Genomic DNA, 17615 nt, shown 5'->3' with positions numbered 1-17615 from the left:
TAAGATAATTTTACTTACGAATATGCTCAATCCAACTGTCAGAATGCTGATACATAGAGTAAAAAAATTAAGGAAGATACTAGTATTACAGTAGTAAGATATTCACTACTGAGAACAGATTTTAAAAGGACCCTTCTTGAAGCTTAAGCAATGATCAGTAAGAGATTGAAATTAGACTCAAATTACTGGCTTAATTTTGCTGTAAAAAATATAATGTTTACTAGGTATAATGAAATATAATGAAAATACTTTAAGGAAATGTCTTCAAAATTGCTCAGGGATAAACTTATCTTTTCAAACTATGTGTACTTATGACTTACTTCTGACAGATGAGAAACAGTCTATAATAATCCATGGGTTTCTGGTTTCTGAAACAGAAATTTCTTCCTCCTCGGCACTTCTACAGTACTTTATTTGCACCTGTCTTAAGTCACTGATCACCTCCTATCTTCTTTTCATGTTACTAGCATATCTATCTTACCACCTTATCAGACAGAAACTCTTCTGCACATAGAAGCTTACAAATGTCATAATAAATTATGCTATGTTCATTACAAATGTTAATCACATTATAAACTATACACTTTTATACCATTCAGAATAATTGTTAGAAATGTTTTCCTGTAAAAATAATATACGAATTATTAAAGTATGTGTCAATAAGAAAAATGAATAAGCCATAACTCCATCACAGTAATACAGGAATTGATTCTTTTTCTGAAATCTTACTTTGCATATACATATCTTACAGCAGCAATCAAAATGAGATATAGTCATTAACTCATTTTAGTTCAGTAGGGTAGAATTTGCCTCATGGATAAATTTCAGTAAAGGTCAAAAAAATTCTAGCCTCTTCCAAAATTAAACATAAGTTATGATTATGCAGACATGCACGTAAAGACTGGAAAATAAGGGACTTCCCTGGCAGTCCAGTGGTTCAGACTCCACGCTTCCACTGCAGGGGGCACAAGTTTGATCCCTGTCAGGGGACTAAGATCCTGCAGGCCGAGCGGCGCGGCCCCCCACCCCCAAAAAAAGACTGGAAAATAACGTGTGAAATGCAAAACATGAAAATAATTACGTTTGGGTGATGGAGTTACTGAAAATTTCTTTCATTTGTTGAAAAAGTGTTGAAGTAAAACCAAAAGCTGAAAAAAAAGTTATCTAATGAGATTTTCAGGCAGTTTTAAAACCTGACAATATTTTTTAGCCCTTCACTGAATGCTTACTATGTGCCAGGCACTATTCTAGGTGCTGGAGAAAACAAAATTCCTGCCTTTATGAACCTTACAGTATAGCGAGGAAAAGTAAAAAGGAAACAAAGTAAACAAGATAATTTCTATTAAGGTTACTTCTGCTCTTTAGAAAACTGAACAGGGCAATGAGATAAGTATTACAGACTGGGTTTGGGAGAACCACCTAAGACTGAGGACGCTGAAAATGGCTTGCTGACGTGACATCTGAGCTGAGACCTGAATAATGAGATGGACAAAAGGCTGAGAGAAGAACAAACTATGCTGAAGGATCAGCAAAAATGAAGATCCTGAGGCAGGTGAGCTTCATGTATTTGTGGACACAATGTAGTGAGCTAATAAGTAAGCGAGGAAAAGGCTTAGACCATGAGGAGACTTGAAGGTAAAAGTTTAGATTTTCTTCCTAATTTGTTAAGAAGCCACTGGGGTGGAGGGAGTGGTTTAAAAAGGAAATAACATATATTTTAACTGTGAACTTTTTTTGGAGAATGGATTATAAGAGGACATGAGTAGAAGCAAGGGAGCTATTAACAATAGTTCAGGTGAGAGGTTATGGAAGTCTGAAAGAGTGGTAGCAACCAGGATGGAGATAAGCATTCGGATTCAAGATACAGTCTGAGGTCAGAAACAAAAGGACTTGCTGATTGGATGTGAGAGAGAGAGAGAGGACTGAAGGTTTTGGCTTGTAAAACCATTTATTTAGATGAAGAAGACTGGGGGAAGAACAGGTTTGGGTTCTTTTGAATTTTGAGTTTGAGATGCAAAACCAGGTGGGAATGTTGACTTTTTTTTTTGATGTAAATAAACAAGCTTGGGACTTCCTTGGTGGTGCAGTGGTTAAGAATCCACCTGCCAATGCAGGGGACACAGGTTCGAGCCCCAGTCCGGGAAGATCCCACATGCCGCGGAGCAACGAAGCCCGTGCGCCACAACTACTGAGCCTGAGGCTCTAGAGCCTGCGAGCCACAACTACTGAAGCCTGCACGCCTAGAGCCCGTGCTCCACAAGAGAAGCCACCGCAATGAGAAGCGTGCGCACCGCAACGAAGAGTAGCCCCCGCTCGCGGCAACTAGAGAAAGCCCATGTGCAACGAAGACCAAACGCAGCCAAAACTAAATAAATAAATATATAAAAAATAAAAAAATAAAAATAAACAAGCTTGACTTTCAATTACTGAAATCCCCCTATAAGCTTGACAAGAAAAAGAGGAACCGTGTTTCTTATCTTTGTTCCCCCCGAAGCCTAACACTCTGCCTGGTACATATAATATTCTGTACCTAGTAAAATTTTTTGAGGAGGAGGATGGCTATTTGCTACCGAAATCAAAAATCCTTGAGGACAGCAGTTCCATATCTACTCGATAACTAAGAAAGCGCTTTGGTACCTAAGTGGGACTTTGCCAATGCCCAGGTGAATGATTTCTACGTGACCGTAATATTTAAATTTGGCTTTAGCTGTAAAAAAAATTATTTTTGCAGTGTTAAGACTCTCTCAAGTGAAGGTCCTTTTTTTTCGTTTGAGCGTAGTTTTATGTGCTCAAAGCTGTTAAAAAAAAAAAAATTACCCCTTAACATGAAGGGCTAGGACTCCAGGTACAATTAAACCAAAAAGGGACTCGACTACTAAATGGCCTGCATCTGGACAACGGAGACATTAAGTACCTCACACCCAGCAGATGAAAGCCAATCAGCAAAGGAAGCAACTCCTTCTCACCAGCGATAAACCGAAAGAGGTTCAAAAAGGGGAGGGGAAGAACATTTGCATTTACTGAACATCTTACAGACTTGGCACCATGTCAGAGCTACGTCCTTTAATTTGATTCTCAAAATAGTGAGGAAGGTATTCATTTTCACCACCCATTTTAGAGATGAGAGCTCAGAGTACCTCGCTCTCTCTACTTCATCCAGTCAGCTCACCTTACAGCTCAAGCCTGAGTACTTGCCTGCCCCCGCTCCCCCCGCCCCATGGAAAAGTATTCACGCTTAACCACGTACAGAGCAACTCAAAGGCCCAGAGGAATGGCAGAAAACGCCACATCCACTGCCAAAACCACTGGCAGAACATCTCTGCGAGCCCTTCGGATGCCAAAGCCAGGCATGCCTTCGGTCCCGGCACCCACGGCTCTCGCTCGCCCTTCCTTCCCTCGCTTACTCATCTCGCTCATCAACAGAGAAAGGAGAGGGTTGAAGCCGCAGGAACCCAACACGGCCCGGCAGCGGGTGTGATGAGACAGGAGAGAAGATTGGAGACAGGCCCCACACCCCTCTCTAGGTGGAAGTGACAATGAAGGATATAAGGAGACGAGGCAGGACAGATGGCAGTTCCCGGCGGCATAGCTCCTCCGGCCAGCTACTTAATTCTTCCAGGGGAACCGCGCTCGCCGGGACAGCGCGTTCCTGAGACATGCTGTCGCCCAAGACCAAAGCTTCGAAACACTCCCGCCAGAGCCAAGACCGGAAACTCCCACCGTCCCGGCAGGCCTTGCGAGCCAAAACCATAGAGAGGAAGGGCGCCGCTTTCCTTAGTGAGCCCGGGCCCCACACGACTGGGCATAAAAGCCGGGCTTGTCTGGCCCGCGGAGGACTCGACTCACTGGTGCGCGCTTTCAGTCCGGAGGGTCTGGCCGGAGTACTCGGGAGCTGGGAACCTGCCGGGGGGCTAGCGTCCCCAGGTCTGGATCGCTGTAACGTTGCTTTGACACGCTTTGGGGGAGGTGAGTGCCGGAAGTCCCCAGATTTGCTACACTCCGTCCCTTGGGGCTTTGAGGTGGCACATCTGGTGTCGGGTTTCACCTGGGACCTACAGCCAGAAATGACTCCCAAGTCCCGCGGTGAAGTGGGATAGAAACAGGCGCCTTCCTACTCATTTAATGTGTTGACCCTACTCTGTACATCCTATGTAATGGGGATAAAGACCCACCTGCCAGAATTGTTGTGCAAATTGAAGTAGACGGTATATTTTAAGTGTCTAGCACAGTAGATACAGAGAAGAGTCTCTTTATTAACTTGCTTCCATTTTCTACGGACCTCCCCGCACAGTTCAGTGCCCTTATTCTGTGTCAAGCTAATCTTTACTAATTACTCCACAGTTACCTCACTCACTCCCAGTACACTTAGGGCTGCTGGTCTCCGCGAAATGTTTGTAGTGAGGTCATCTGAATGAATTTACACACATCAGAGCATACCTGTTCCTGTTTTTAAAGGGATGCTCATTTATCAAAATACAATCTTGAAGTCCTGTCACTTGAAACGGTAACAGACTGAAGAGATTCTGGCAGTTTAGGAGGTTAATATGTTTGGGCAGGGTCGTGACAGATGAAACACACTAAATAGCTAGGCTTGTCATTTCCTGCCTGAGAATTTTGGACTTTACGTTATTTCTAGTTGTTGCTGCTGCTGTTATTTTGTTTGTTTTTACGGTTTATTCTCTTCTCCAGCTTTTGAAACCTGAAGGGTGTGTGTGTTTCCAAGTCTCCTTTATCTCCCTGTCCCTCCACCGCTTTCATAGAAAAGGCAGCTGCTGGGGGTGGAGCGGGGGACTGTTTAATATTACATTTACATAAAATGTGTCATTTTGCTTTTTAATAACAATTTTCCTTTTTTTTTTCTCCAGAGCTAAATTGAAAAAAGAGCAAAGACCTCTTAAAAGTCATTTGTAAATATCTCTGAATATTTGTAACTGTGTATAAGCAGCTAAAAAGAAATGGACCTCCAGCAAAACTAACAGAATAACTGAAAGCAGGTTTACGTGTGTGTCATCAGTTCTATCCAGAAGTTGAAGAATCTTCGTTTGAGTTTAACGATTGTGTTCATTTTATGAGAGAATGACTTTTCAATTTAATTTCACTATAGAAGACCATCTGGAAGATGAATTAACATCCCTTGGAGACGGAGCCTTGGCCCTAGATTCCTCAAAAGAGTCTTCAGTCTCAGAAAGACAAAAAGGTACACATAGAGACAAAAAATGTTCTACAGAACAGTTTGACCTGCTTCAGGATCATTTGTGGGAACATAAGTCAGCAGGAAATGCAGGTCCCTCTCAAGACACAGACAGGTCACTCAATGCAGCTAACAGTTCAAGTAGCTTGGAGCCACATGAAAAACAGCCCTGCTTGAGAGTTGCCAAAGAGCATGCTATGCCTAAAGATTTAAAGAAAGTGTTAGAAAATAAAGTCATAGAAACATTACCAGGTCTCCAGCATATGAACATATCAGTAGTGAAAACCACCTTGTTGAAAGAGAACTTCCCTGGAGAAAACATCATTTCAAAAAGCTTTTCTTCTCACTCTGATCTGATTACAGGTGTTTATGAAGGAGGCTTAAAAATCTGGGAATGTACCTTTGACCTCCTGGCATATTTTACAAAGGCCAAAGTGAAATTTGCTGGGAAAAAAGTGTTGGATCTTGGTTGTGGATCAGGGTTGCTGGGTATAATGGCGTTCAAGGGAGGCGCCAAAGAAATTCATTTTCAAGATTATAACAGTGTGGTGATTGATGAAGTAACCTTACCTAATGTCGTGGCTAACTCCACTTCGGAAGATGAAGAAAATGATGTAAACGAACCAGATGTGAAAAGGTGCAGGAAATCAAAAGTAGCACAAGAACTATGTAAATTCCGGTTCTTTTCTGGGGAGTGGTCAGAGTTTTGTAAGCTTTTACTAAGCAGTGAAAAACTTTTTGAAAAATATGATCTCATTCTTACCTCAGAAACCATTTACAATCCAGATTATTACGGTCCTTTGCACCAAACATTCCTTAGATTGTTAGATAAAAATGGACGGGTGCTTTTGGCCAGCAAAGCACATTATTTTGGTGTGGGTGGAGGTACTCATCTCTTTCAGAAGTTTGTTGAGGAAAGGAATGTATTTGAGATGAGAACACTCGAAATAATTGATGAAGGACTAAAGAGATTCCTAATTGAGATGAATTTTAAGTACCCCAGTTAATGCCCACTGAGTGTCCTAAGTGAAATAAACAAAATAACCAAAACCTTATTTTGAATGTTTCATTTCTGCTTTGCTATTATTTTTTTCTGAAATTATGGTGTTTGTTTAGTTTTGTTTATCCAAATAAGAGACCAACTATATTAGCGACATTGTACTTGCTAGGTGAGACTGAAAAAATAGTGTTCCTCAGTATTTGAAAAGATCTCCTAGGAAATCATTTTGTGGGAAAGTTTTCTGTTCTCCACTTTCATTCTATTTGACCTTTCTACCACCTTTGACATATAAATTTGTTCCCAGGAAAATCTGCCATTTCTTACCTCAAGTTTGAATTTCTTCCCTGTCTTTGTCAGTTTCTGTTCACATGAAGTGCCTGATCGATCACCATGCTGTTAATTCTAAAGACATACATATGCATCACTAAATCATTGTGAATCTAAATATTAGATTGAAGGCCTTGGGCAACTAGGAAGAAGTTTTTGTTTTGTTTTATTTTTATATTCATTTATCTTGTATAATAAGAATTAGAATGCTGAGCAGTTGAATTCAACATTAAGATGGAGGAAATAAGGGGAATCATGATAGAGAATATAAAGGTGGTACAGAAAACTTACAGTGCTTTTAGCCCTTTTTAGCCAAGGAAGTAGGAGACGCTAGGGTCTTGGTAGGAGGAAAAAGAATAGGAAACAGAATTCCAGATTCTGGGGAGTAAAGACTCTTCACTAGTTAAGTAGGGCAAAGAAGGGGAGAAAAAGTATTTTGATTCTAATGCAAAAATGTTCACACTTAACATATCTAAAATTGGGGTCCACCTTACTGTCTAATAATTATTGTACAACTGGCAGTATTTTTTTCTTTCTTGGAGGTACCTAAAATAATGGTACGACTTGGATTCAATGAAATGTGATATTTACTGGACATCTGTTAACTAGGCACTTTGTATATATCTTGCTTAATATTTATAACCTCATAAATTATATATCATCCCCATTTTAATAATGATCATAATAGCTAACAGTTTTCAGCATTTACTTTATGCAGGGTAGAAGAGATTTACATATACTAACATATAATATTCATAATAGCCCTGAATTAGGTTATCATTACTATCTCGATTTTTAAAGAAATTGAGGGACTTCCCTGGTGGTGCAATGGTTAAAAATCCACCTGCCAATGCAGGGGACATGGGTTCGAGCCCTGGTCCGGGAAGATCCCACATGCTGCAGAGCAACTAAGCCCATGCGCCACAACTACTGAGCTTATGCTCTAGAGCCCGTGCGCCACAACTACTGAAGCCCACGTGCCTAGAGCCCATGCTCTGCAACAAGAGAAGCCCCCGCTCGCCGCAACTAGACCACGTACAGCAACGAAGACCCAACGCAGTCAAAAATAAATAAATTAATTAACTAAAAAAAAAAAAAAAGAAATTGAGACTCAAGAAAGTAAATAATTTGATCCCAATCACATTCCTCACATTCAGAATCAGAATCTGAACTGAAATCTTTTTAAAAGCTTCACTCTTCACCACCCCAATAGTCTTACAATGCCTATTTTTCATCACATATATTTCTTAGCACCCTTTTATTATTCCGAAATGAAAGTCATTGTTAAAGAAACTTATTTACACACATCATTAAAAATTATATGTATTGTACATAAATCCCTAATGCATATATATCATATATGTGTGTGTATGTATATATATATATATATATAAATAAAACTATAATATGAAGAAAGTCATTTATAATCAAATAATTTGTATTCCATCAGGTAAATGCACAGGTGTAGCTGCTGAGAGGACATGTAGTAGTCAGATGCTTGTACCTAGGATACTGTTAACTGCAAATATCACAGCTACAATTCCAGACCCACCTACTAGATAAGGTAGAATAGGCCCTGACAGCAGGTTTGGCTAATTGAGGATGTACAAAGCATTAGATAGAGTCCCATAACAATAGTCAGCATCAGTAATTTCGAGACAAACAGGTATCTCTCAGTTCTCCATGACGAATTAGATACCCAAAGAGGTGTCATCTAGGAGGCCTCTCCAGGAGTAGAAGAGACACAGGCCCTGAACAGGAGGGGGGGGGGGTCCAGTGAAAACAGCAGGAGTCAAAGCAGAAGCCCAGTCCTAGGAACTAGATAATCCTGGGCATTAAAGATAATTCTGGAGGTGACAGCCGAACAGGGACACATCTACCCAAGATAGCTGGCAGCAAAAGAGACTTGAGATAAAATTATGGATATAAATCCAGGAGAGGGATGCATAGTGCACTTTCTCATGTAAATAGCTTAACCATTTAAAGAGGCATATATGTTAAGACAATGAGCTTTGGAGTCCAATACCTGGGTTAAAATTCAGTTTCCCCAACTGCAAAATGGGGTTTATAGTAATATCTCCCTAACAGAATTCTTTTAAAGAATAATAGTTAATATTGGAAACCTTTCAGGGAGTTTGGAGTTTTAGAGCATGAGTCACCCATTCTCCTTGCACTGGTGCCTTACAATAAATGCTGCATTTTCCTTCACAACAACAAAAAAAAAAAAAAAAAAAAGGTAGTATTGAGCACTTATCATGGTTCCTTCCACATGGTTCCTATGTATAAATGGAAATTATTATGTTCATGAATTCTCATAATATTTTTCATCCTGTCACCCTGTTTTCGCAATCAAATAGGAAGCCTTGTTCACGTTTCTTAAAAATTGGGTTTGTGACTTTACAGTTTACAAATCCCAGTTCAGAACTTGGAGAAACAAATAGATTCCAGAACTTTCACTGCCCAAGGCCAACCCCCGTTCTCTCCCTCCACAACCCTCCCCAAACTTCACCTTGCAGTTTCCAAGTTGTCTTTTTTGGATGCTTTGGCATTGCAGAGCATTAAGGATGAAGAAGAATGCATCTTGCAAATTTTTTTCTAAAAACTCATTCACATGTAGCCTGTGTTCTGCCTTTAAACTCCCCGTTTGTCAGATGTGCCTGTACCCTTAGTTCCATTTCCACTGCCCCACAGAGGCTCTCTGCCTGTAGTTCAGAAACTGGGGATGTCTCCACGCGGACCTGGAGCTGACACACTTCCTTTGTCAAATGCAGTTGCCAATGACGCATGTGCTGTACTGTCCTCAGGGGAGATGGGGTCTGATGGGGTCAGCTGCTCATCTAGAGGAGAAAATATGCCTTCACTTTTCAGTACCCTCCATAGTGTTTTATTCAGGTTTTATTATAGCTTAATACATAGCTATTTGAAAAAAAAGAAATAGCAAGTAAACTATGTGACAACATAAACTTGATTCTTTGCCTACACCTCAGCTAGAATTTCCTGAACTTCTCATACTGTGTTGTGGTGGCACTGAGCTTGCTGATATTAAGTGTTTTCTATGGGTGAAAATACACATTCAAAATCACCATCATGACTTGGGTGCAGCCCAGCAGAGAAAGCTCTCTGTGCCATAAAAGAATACTTTTTTGCAGCCCTGGGATGCAGCTTCTAGTCAACCAGGTTGGTTGGGGGAAGCTACAGTACCCTTATCACCGTTAGATAGTCTCTCACAATTCCGATTGCTGTTTTCTTAAGGAATTAAAAGTGAACTCAGATAACCCTTAAAAGTAGCTTCATCATCTATACAGGAAGTTGTCAAAGTGCTTTTTCAGGAGAAGGATTAATACTCTGTTTGAAAGAGACAGTAAAAATTACAATAATAACAAGCAACTTAGTAACCTAAAGATTACTAAAGAAAGTATTGTAAAGGAAGTGTGTCAGCTCCTGGTCTGCATGGAGACCTCAGCCTCCCCAGTTTATGAGCTACGGGCAGAGAGCCTCTGTGGGGCAAGGGAAATGGAACTAAGGGTACAGGCACATCCGAGAAACGGGAAGTTTAAAGGCAGAACATAGCCTGCATGTGACTGAATTTTAGCAACACATTTACAAGATGCATTCTTCTTCATCCTTAATGCTCTGCAATGCCAAAGCAACCAAAAAGGACAACTCTTACCCCTTACACAACAGGATAAGTGGCCGAGAAGGTTATGATCTTCAAAAAATACACTGAAGGGAATGCTACTGCTATCTTTTTCTGTGGTGTATACTGATGGGATGGAAAAAGTCGATGTGAAGGTTTGCTTTTGGCGGTATGTATCATAAGCTTTTGCAGTAGAATCAGATGTACTCATTGTCACAGAACCCCCAGTGCGTCGGCCATGCTGCTGCTGGACTGTGGTGCCTTTGTGCAAAGAAAAAGACACTCTGCCCTCCAGACAGACACAGCTTCAGGTTAGAGAACAGGATGGGGCAGGTAGAACAGGGCTGTTTTCAGCTCCATTTGCCCCCTCAGCACTTCTTAGTAGCCCTGTGCCTTAGCCTTACAAACTTCCACAACTTTCTGACTGATAAAATATTGAAAAATGGGCAATAAACTGATGAACACCAGAGGATCATGTAAAACATCCACTAAATCCAGGAAGTGGAGGCTGTCAGAGACGGTGCTTTTCTTTTCTCTTCTCACGGTGATTTACAGTCTCTCTGTCAGGAGCAACCAGCACAGTTCTATGGAGTAAGGTCTTAGGGATCTTATTTTACAGCAGGTGAACTCAGAAGGAATGTTTGAACTGGGGTATGAGCTACAGAGACAAGAATTCCCACGTAACCTCCCCCTGCAAGCTGGACACTGCCGTGGACGTTATCAACATGAGTACTGGAAGCAGATGCCTCAGAGACCTGTCCCTAGCACCCCATCCAGGAGTCTCAGAGGCCTTTGGCTGCCCTAGTTGCACAGTAGCAGCTGCACAGTTCTGAAAGCCTCCTAACATATCTAGTTAGCCACATAGCACGAGGGTAGCTCTAGCAATTTTCTCAGCTTATTCTGAAATTCAACAGGTCAGTGAGGTTCAGCTCCTGGTCCCAATGTAATGAACAACAATCATTCAACCAGCCCAGTCATCTTTCAGATCTGAGGCTACAGAGAACTCAGTGCCTCAGAACCTGCTGACAACAAACCCACCCACCCTAAGAAAATTATTTAGTCAAAGAGGTAAATAGAAAAATTTATCATCCTCATTCTATTAATGGAAATCTGAGGTAGGAAAGGTCAAGACTTGACCACATTCTTTATGTGTGTCTATAATGTCATAGAACTCAAAATTCTTCTAGATCTTTGCTGTTCTGGGCTAAATTATTTCTGGTGAATTTTTATAAACTTGACTCTGAACTTGTTTTAGATAGCATGAAAAAGAGTGTTTGGGGTGCATTTTTTAGAGGAGACTTTGTGTAAAAGGGTAGAATAAAGCCCTAGAAAAACACACCAGTCAGTCACTGGCACACCATATTCTCATTAACTTATCTCTATGCCAGCTTTTTTATTAACATTGCTTTCCTACCTTCTGTGTTTAAAGAATCTTCAGAGGGAGCTACATTTTCAGTGATTTGCTTTTCTTCTCTGAGCTTTCCACAAATTGAATTCTGTTTCCTGTTTGCTTTGCTGTTTTCAAGCTTCTCCAAGATTTTTACAATAAGAACCAAAAAGGTTCTCTCTTCTAAGGAAAATACCTCAGAAAAACATTTTCTCGGAAGAGTGGCCCACATGTTTCTAATGTGGAGACGTTTTAGTACCTTTAACAGGAAATGTGTTCCGGCCTTTATTTTAAACGTTAAATGTTTTAATGTTTAATTTATTTTAAATATTTTTCATTTTCTCAGAGTAGGAAAAATATCTTATTCTGTACTTAATATCTAATTCTCTTCCCAAAACACTTCAGAAACTCTTCTGTCCTGTCTCCTATAATCCTATAATTCAGCATAAAGAGAAATAACTTTAGAGTCAAAATCATTAGACATTTTTATGTCTCTGATAATTTTAGTTTCCTAACATCTATTACTATCATATTGACATTTTACCCAATTCCTTAATAATAAAGGGCAAAGCCAGATGTCAGAGGCTGAATGTAAATTGCTCTACCCATAATTGGTCTAAAGAGGCATCTTAGTTAAATTTATTCCTAGATATGTTATTCTTTTTGATGCAATTGTGAGTGGGATTGTTTTCTTAATTTCTCTTTCTGACAGTTCAGTGTTAATCTAAAAAAGACAAACAAGTAAACAAAACAAAACTCATAGATACAGAGAACAAATTGCCAGAGGGGAAGGGGGTTGGGGTGAAGGGGATCAAGTGGTACAAACTTCCAGTTATAAAATAAATAAGTCATGGGGAGGTAATGTACAGCATGGTGATTATAGTCAATAATATTGCATTTCAAATCTGAAAGTTGCTAAGAAAATAAATCTCATAAGTTCTCATCACAAGAAAAAAATTTTGTAACCTTGTGTGGTGACAGATAGTAGCTAGACTTATTGTGGTGATCATTTCAACATATATACAAATATCGAGTCATTAGGTTTTACATCTGAAACTTATATAATGTTGTATGTCAGTAATATTTCAATTAAAAAAAAAGTCACCTTGTATGATCCCACTGTTTGGTCACACATAAACATGCACGTGAAGTTTTTACCTCTCAGGAGTATTGTAGTAATAGGAAGAATTGAGACCCCCGCTAGGAGCCACTTCCTAGGTGCCAATCCATTCATGTTTAATCTTGTCCAATACTTAACAAATCAAACAGAATTCTGCTCTATTCTAAAGCCCAAATGCATTCTCTTGCCAACAAGAATTCATCAAGTACTTATTGTATGTAGAAAAGACTATTTCCATCTTTAATAATTTCTCTCAAAGACATGTAATACTTATAAGAAAAGTTTACTCTTGGGTTCTTTGGTAACCAAACACACTTCCAGTTACCCCCCCTTTTCTCCTGGATCTTTATAGAAATGGTGTGATGAGTCAACAAGTCCCCAATTATATTTGACTTCTGTGTGCCCCCTTTACTGTGACTTGTGCATTTCCTTTGTTAATCAAGAGGCTTTGTCAAATTTAATTTATGAAGGGTCAGAGATTAACTAATGGGAAACAGAACAATAGATAACTGATAGGATTCAAGCCTCAGAAGAAGAGAGATGTATGAAAGCAACACAAACAAAGTTGGGAAGGTAAGAGGGAAAGGAGAGAAATGAAGAATGATAGAGAGACATATATGGAATTATATCAATTAAAATTTAGAGCACTAGAAAGAGTCTGGGGAAAGGTAAGATGTTGGAGCCCAAGGAAAAAGACCAATCAGGGAGTCAAGAGATTTCCTGGAATTTGCACAATAGTTGAACCTTTAAACAAGTGACTAGAAGTGGGACTGCTGGTGACTCACAGCGGAGAAGACACTGAAGGAACTGGGTCATGTGACTAGGGTAAGAGGCCAAGGAGAAGCATTTTATGGCAGCCCAAGTGACCTGGCTGTACCCCTAGCATTTCATCCCAGGTGGAGATTTGGTTTATGGGGCAACACTGCTGAGCTTCAAACCTAGAATAACCATACATCCTAGTTTACCTGAGACAGTCCCAGGTCCATACCTGTGGTCCCAGTGTCCCATCTAGTTTAACATTCTAGCATTCTCAAACCTCTGCTGATTTGGATGATAATTGTATGGTTAGCCATTTATACCAATTTGGTAGCACTATCCTTAACCTTATAATTTTGTGGAATAAGTCACAATCGAAAAAAAAAATCACTCATTAAATCAGTATTAACTTCCAAGTTCAGTCTTTTAAAAAACCTACACCCAAGAATCAAGAAAAATGCCCCTCTTCCCATCATATGTCAGACACTGAGCTTGACAACAGGATGTAAAGATAAAATGATACATTCTGTGTTTTTAGGGAGCTTCCAATCTGGGGTAGATATAGTAACACAACTAGGGAACCTCTTGTGCGAATGTCACACATACTGTGCGGGTTTCTGACAGGGTTGTCCTTTCAAGCTCCAGATTAAGACCATTTGCCTGTAATGGGGTGTATAAGGGAGAAAGTGGATGGGGAAGAGGATAGGTGGATATTTCCTAGTGTCAATCATCTGATGGTGACTTAGTAGATTTTCAGATAGAAACAGAAGTTGAAAGATTGGTCACAGAGCTAGGAAATCCTGCCTTTCTTTTTTTTTAATCTTACCTTCAAAAATTGAGACAGTGCTGCAGGGACAGGTGGCCTCTTCCAAGTGGAGGCAAGAAAAGGGAGACCATAGGCTAAAGATGAGTAACCTAGATCTCATAAGGGGAATGTGGGGTGAGTACGACCTCCCTTCCTAATTAAGAGTTTCCCCATTGCCAATCCTAAAGGCTAGGGGTTTTACTTCATTAGAGGAAGTTACTAGTTTCCTTACATAAATATGCAAACAAACAGTTAACATGCAAGAGGAGAGCAGCAATACTAGCAGTCACCCTTGAGCCAGGGCTAACACACAGGAGAAATTCCTTTGGGCCTGTGAGGGAAGACTTCTCAGAAGAGATAACACTTGATCTCAGACTCAAATGTAAGTAGATTTTTTTATCAGATTGCTAGAGGAATGGGGCTGGGAGGGCAGAAGGACTGGTCTGTGAAAAAGCACTGAACGCTGAGAATATGTTAATTCTTTGACTCATTGAATATTTACTGAGCACCTACTATCTGGCAAGCACATTTCTAGGTGCTGCGGGAGGTGGGTAGGGGGAGATTCTGGATTTCTAACAAGCTCAGGCGCTGCTGCTGCTAGACTATGGCTGGCACCATAGTGAAGCAAAGCTCCAAATCATGGCGCTACATGACCTCAGTCAGATGTGAAGCTGACTCATGGTAACAGGTAAAAGCTTCTTCTTGTTTTGTTTTTAATTTATTTATTTTTGGCTGCGTCGGGTCTTCATTGCTGCGCGAGGGCTTTCTCTAGTTGCGGCGAGCAGGGGCTACTCTTCGTTGCGGTGCGCAGGCTTCTCATTGCGGTGGCTTCTCTTGTTGCGGAGCACGGGCTCTAGGTGCATGGGCTTCGGTAGTTGTGGCAGGCAGGCTCAGTACTTGTGGCTCGCGGGCTCTAGAGCACAGGCTCAGTAGTTGTGGCACACGGGCTTAGTTGCTCCACAGCATGTGGGATCTTCCTGGACCAGGGCTCGAACCTGTCTCCCATGCATTGGCAGGCGGATTCTTAACCACTGCGCCACCAGGGAAGCCCCAGGTAAAGGCTTTTAAATTCAATGCTTTTCCTGTTAAAATTTGCCATCAATTATATTTCTTCAGAACTTCATCTTACCAATCTAAATTACATGTTCTATGGGCACATTACAAATTGGCATTCTTTTAAAATAAGCTAATACAGTTTACTACTGTAGTTTTAAATTGTGTTGAGAAAAAAATATTTTAGAGAGTGGGTTTTTTTTTTTAAAAACCTACACCCAAGATTCAAGGAAAATGTCGCCCTTCCTACCTGTTAAGCCTGTAATAGACCTCTGAGCATAAGTCCTTGGATTTTACTTACCACACATAATGATCAATCTGTGAAGATGTGTTTATTTCGTTCGTACATCCATAAAATTCTCAGGGAAAGCAATAGAAACCTTACAGGCCTGAATATTTCTTGGGGGCATCTTCATACCAGTGTTGTGACTTTCTGTTGTTTCTTAATCACTAAGCACATCTCAGAGCCAGCAGCACACAGCAAAGACACACATACAAGGAAGCAGCAGGTAGCATGGTGTTGTGGGAAGGCCACTGGAATAGAAGTCAGACAGACCTGAGTCCTGGACCTGACCCTTGCCCTGAGTAACTGTGAGCATGCCCTTCAGCAAATGACCAAAATCTCTCTAATATCTCCTCTTCAGTAAAATGTTGGGTATTTGTTCTGTTTATCCCCACTGAGCTCTGAGTTTCAAATGTAATATTGTACATTAAAGTTTCATATAAACATGTGACATTAGTCTTATTTGAAACCACTGTTCTTGATTCATGTTTCATTTTCATACCCGTATTTGGCTAAAACAAACTTTTCTAGAGCTGCCACTGCCATTATTTAGTTAATTGCTTCCTTTGTTTTTCTCTCTAATCAAGGATTTCCCCCATTCACCCAATGCTAATTTGACCAATCCTGATCCATTCAACCCATACCACCAGATAATAGTTTTCATAGCACACCTGATTAAAATCTTCTCGTCTCTCCCCTCATTAAAATCTTTAATAGGTTCCCATTTTCAAAGACTGTGGTCTCCAAAGTGGGTATATAAGACCCCTCATTGTAAGGAGAAAGGAAGAAAATATTAGACCATACATTTGCATTCATTTTTTTAAAATCTAAAACATAAGAAAGAAATTAATTCTTGATTTATCTCCTATGGCATAAAACACACCAGGAGTTCACCATAATGTCGTAATACTCTGTCAACATAACTGTTTCTGTCTTTATTTACATTATCTCAGAACCATAAGGACCATGTGTATGGAAAAGAGGACTCAGGATGTCTTCATAAAGAAGTGGTAAAATTGGGGTCACCATAAAAGACTTTCTGGGGGAAATTTTGAGAACTTACTTTGGTAGCCCTGATTATTCCAAAGGCAACCTCCCCCTACCAGACTTCTGGAGAAAGGCCTAAGTGCCTGAGAAATGGGTCAGTATTTTATTACATCACTCCTTTACTCAAAAACTTTCAGCAACTCTTTATTATCTCAAGGGTGAAGTTCAAATCTCTTAGTCTACATTCAAGACTCTCCTTAATTTAGCCAAAACTACCATTTGCATCGTGTCTCTAGAACACTGCTATAACTATTTCTCCTAAAGCAATCTTTCATTATCAAAGGTTACTTACCCCATTACGACTACCTGGGCTTCCTTCTCTCTCTCTTTATAAAAATTTTATTTCTTCTTTCAGTTTCATTGAGATATAATTAACGTACAGCATAGTATAAGTTTAAGGTGTACAGCATAATGACTTGACTTACATACTTTTAGAAATGATTACCACAAGTTTAGTTAACATCCATCATCTCATATAAATATGGAAAAAAAGAAAGAAAAAAGTATTTTTTTTCCTCATGTTGAGAACTTTTAGGATTTGCTCTCTTAGCAACTTTTCAATATCCCATAGAGCAGTGTTAACTATAACCATCATGTCATACATTACATCCCCAGTACTTATTTATCTTATCTTCCAGGTAGGTATAAACTGGAAGTTTGTAACTTTTGACCACCTTCATCCAATTCTCCCACCCGCCCCACCACCCCTACCTCTGGCAACCACAAATCTGATCTCTTTTTCTATTAGGTTTTTTTTAAGATTCCACATATAAGTGAGATCATACAGTATTTGTCTCTCTCTGCCTGACTTACTTTACTTAGTATAATGCCTTCATAGTTTATCTATGTTGTCTCAAATGGCAGGATTTCCTTTCTTTTTCCTGGCTGTGTAGTATTCCAGTGTGTGTGTGTGTGTGTGTGTGTGTGTGTGTGTGTGTGTGTGTGTGTGCATGTGCGCATGTGTGTACCACATTTTCTTTATTCATTCATCTATTGATGGACACTTAGA

General features: G+C 40.0%; 2 protein-coding genes across 7 annotated transcripts in view; one reads left to right on the top strand and one right to left on the bottom strand.

Annotated features, from left to right (window-relative positions):
* The window catches only part of FIRRM (FIGNL1 interacting regulator of recombination and mitosis), a 366159-nt gene that overhangs the window by 40697 nt on the left and 307847 nt on the right, over positions 1-17615 (bottom strand). For 2 of the 5 annotated variants that reach the window (XM_059935947.1, XM_059935986.1), the window contains exons 1-2: positions 3548-3961; positions 19-58 (exon numbers count right to left, since the gene is read on the bottom strand). The exons of 2 other annotated variants lie outside the window; for them this stretch is intronic. In XM_059935947.1, the coding sequence (XP_059791930.1) occupies positions 19-58; positions 3548-3751 (244 nt within the window). In that variant the 5' untranslated portion in view covers positions 3752-3961. Of the gene's footprint in view, positions 1-18; positions 59-3547; positions 3962-17615 lie in introns of those variants that run through there. One more of the 5 variants, XM_059935966.1, reaches the window with a different exon arrangement.
* Positions 3734-6231, top strand: METTL18 (methyltransferase 18, RPL3 N3(tau)-histidine). 2 transcript variants are annotated; one of them, XM_059936107.1, is made up of 2 exons: positions 3734-3924; positions 4866-6231. In XM_059936107.1, the coding sequence occupies exon 2, from the start codon at positions 5077-5079 to the stop codon at positions 6196-6198; it is 1122 nt and encodes a 373-aa protein (XP_059792090.1). In that variant the 5' UTR covers positions 3734-3924; positions 4866-5076; the 3' UTR covers positions 6199-6231. The 2 variants fall into 2 exon arrangements, with proteins under 2 accessions (XP_059792090.1, XP_059792080.1); XM_059936097.1 differs by having other exon boundaries at positions 3734-3966.

Source organism: Balaenoptera ricei, chromosome 1 (genome assembly GCF_028023285.1).
Source record: "Balaenoptera ricei isolate mBalRic1 chromosome 1, mBalRic1.hap2, whole genome shotgun sequence".
Classification (NCBI taxonomy): domain Eukaryota; kingdom Metazoa; phylum Chordata; class Mammalia; order Artiodactyla; family Balaenopteridae; genus Balaenoptera; species Balaenoptera ricei.
The sequence above is the reverse complement of the archived record's forward strand: the minus strand, read 5'-3'. Positions and strand labels throughout refer to the sequence as shown.

What these genes read in the sequence shown, in the direction of transcription:
- METTL18 (XM_059936107.1), top strand. Translation starts at nt 5,077, where the DNA reads ATGACTTTTCAATTTAATTTCACTATAGAAGACCATCTGGAAGATGAA.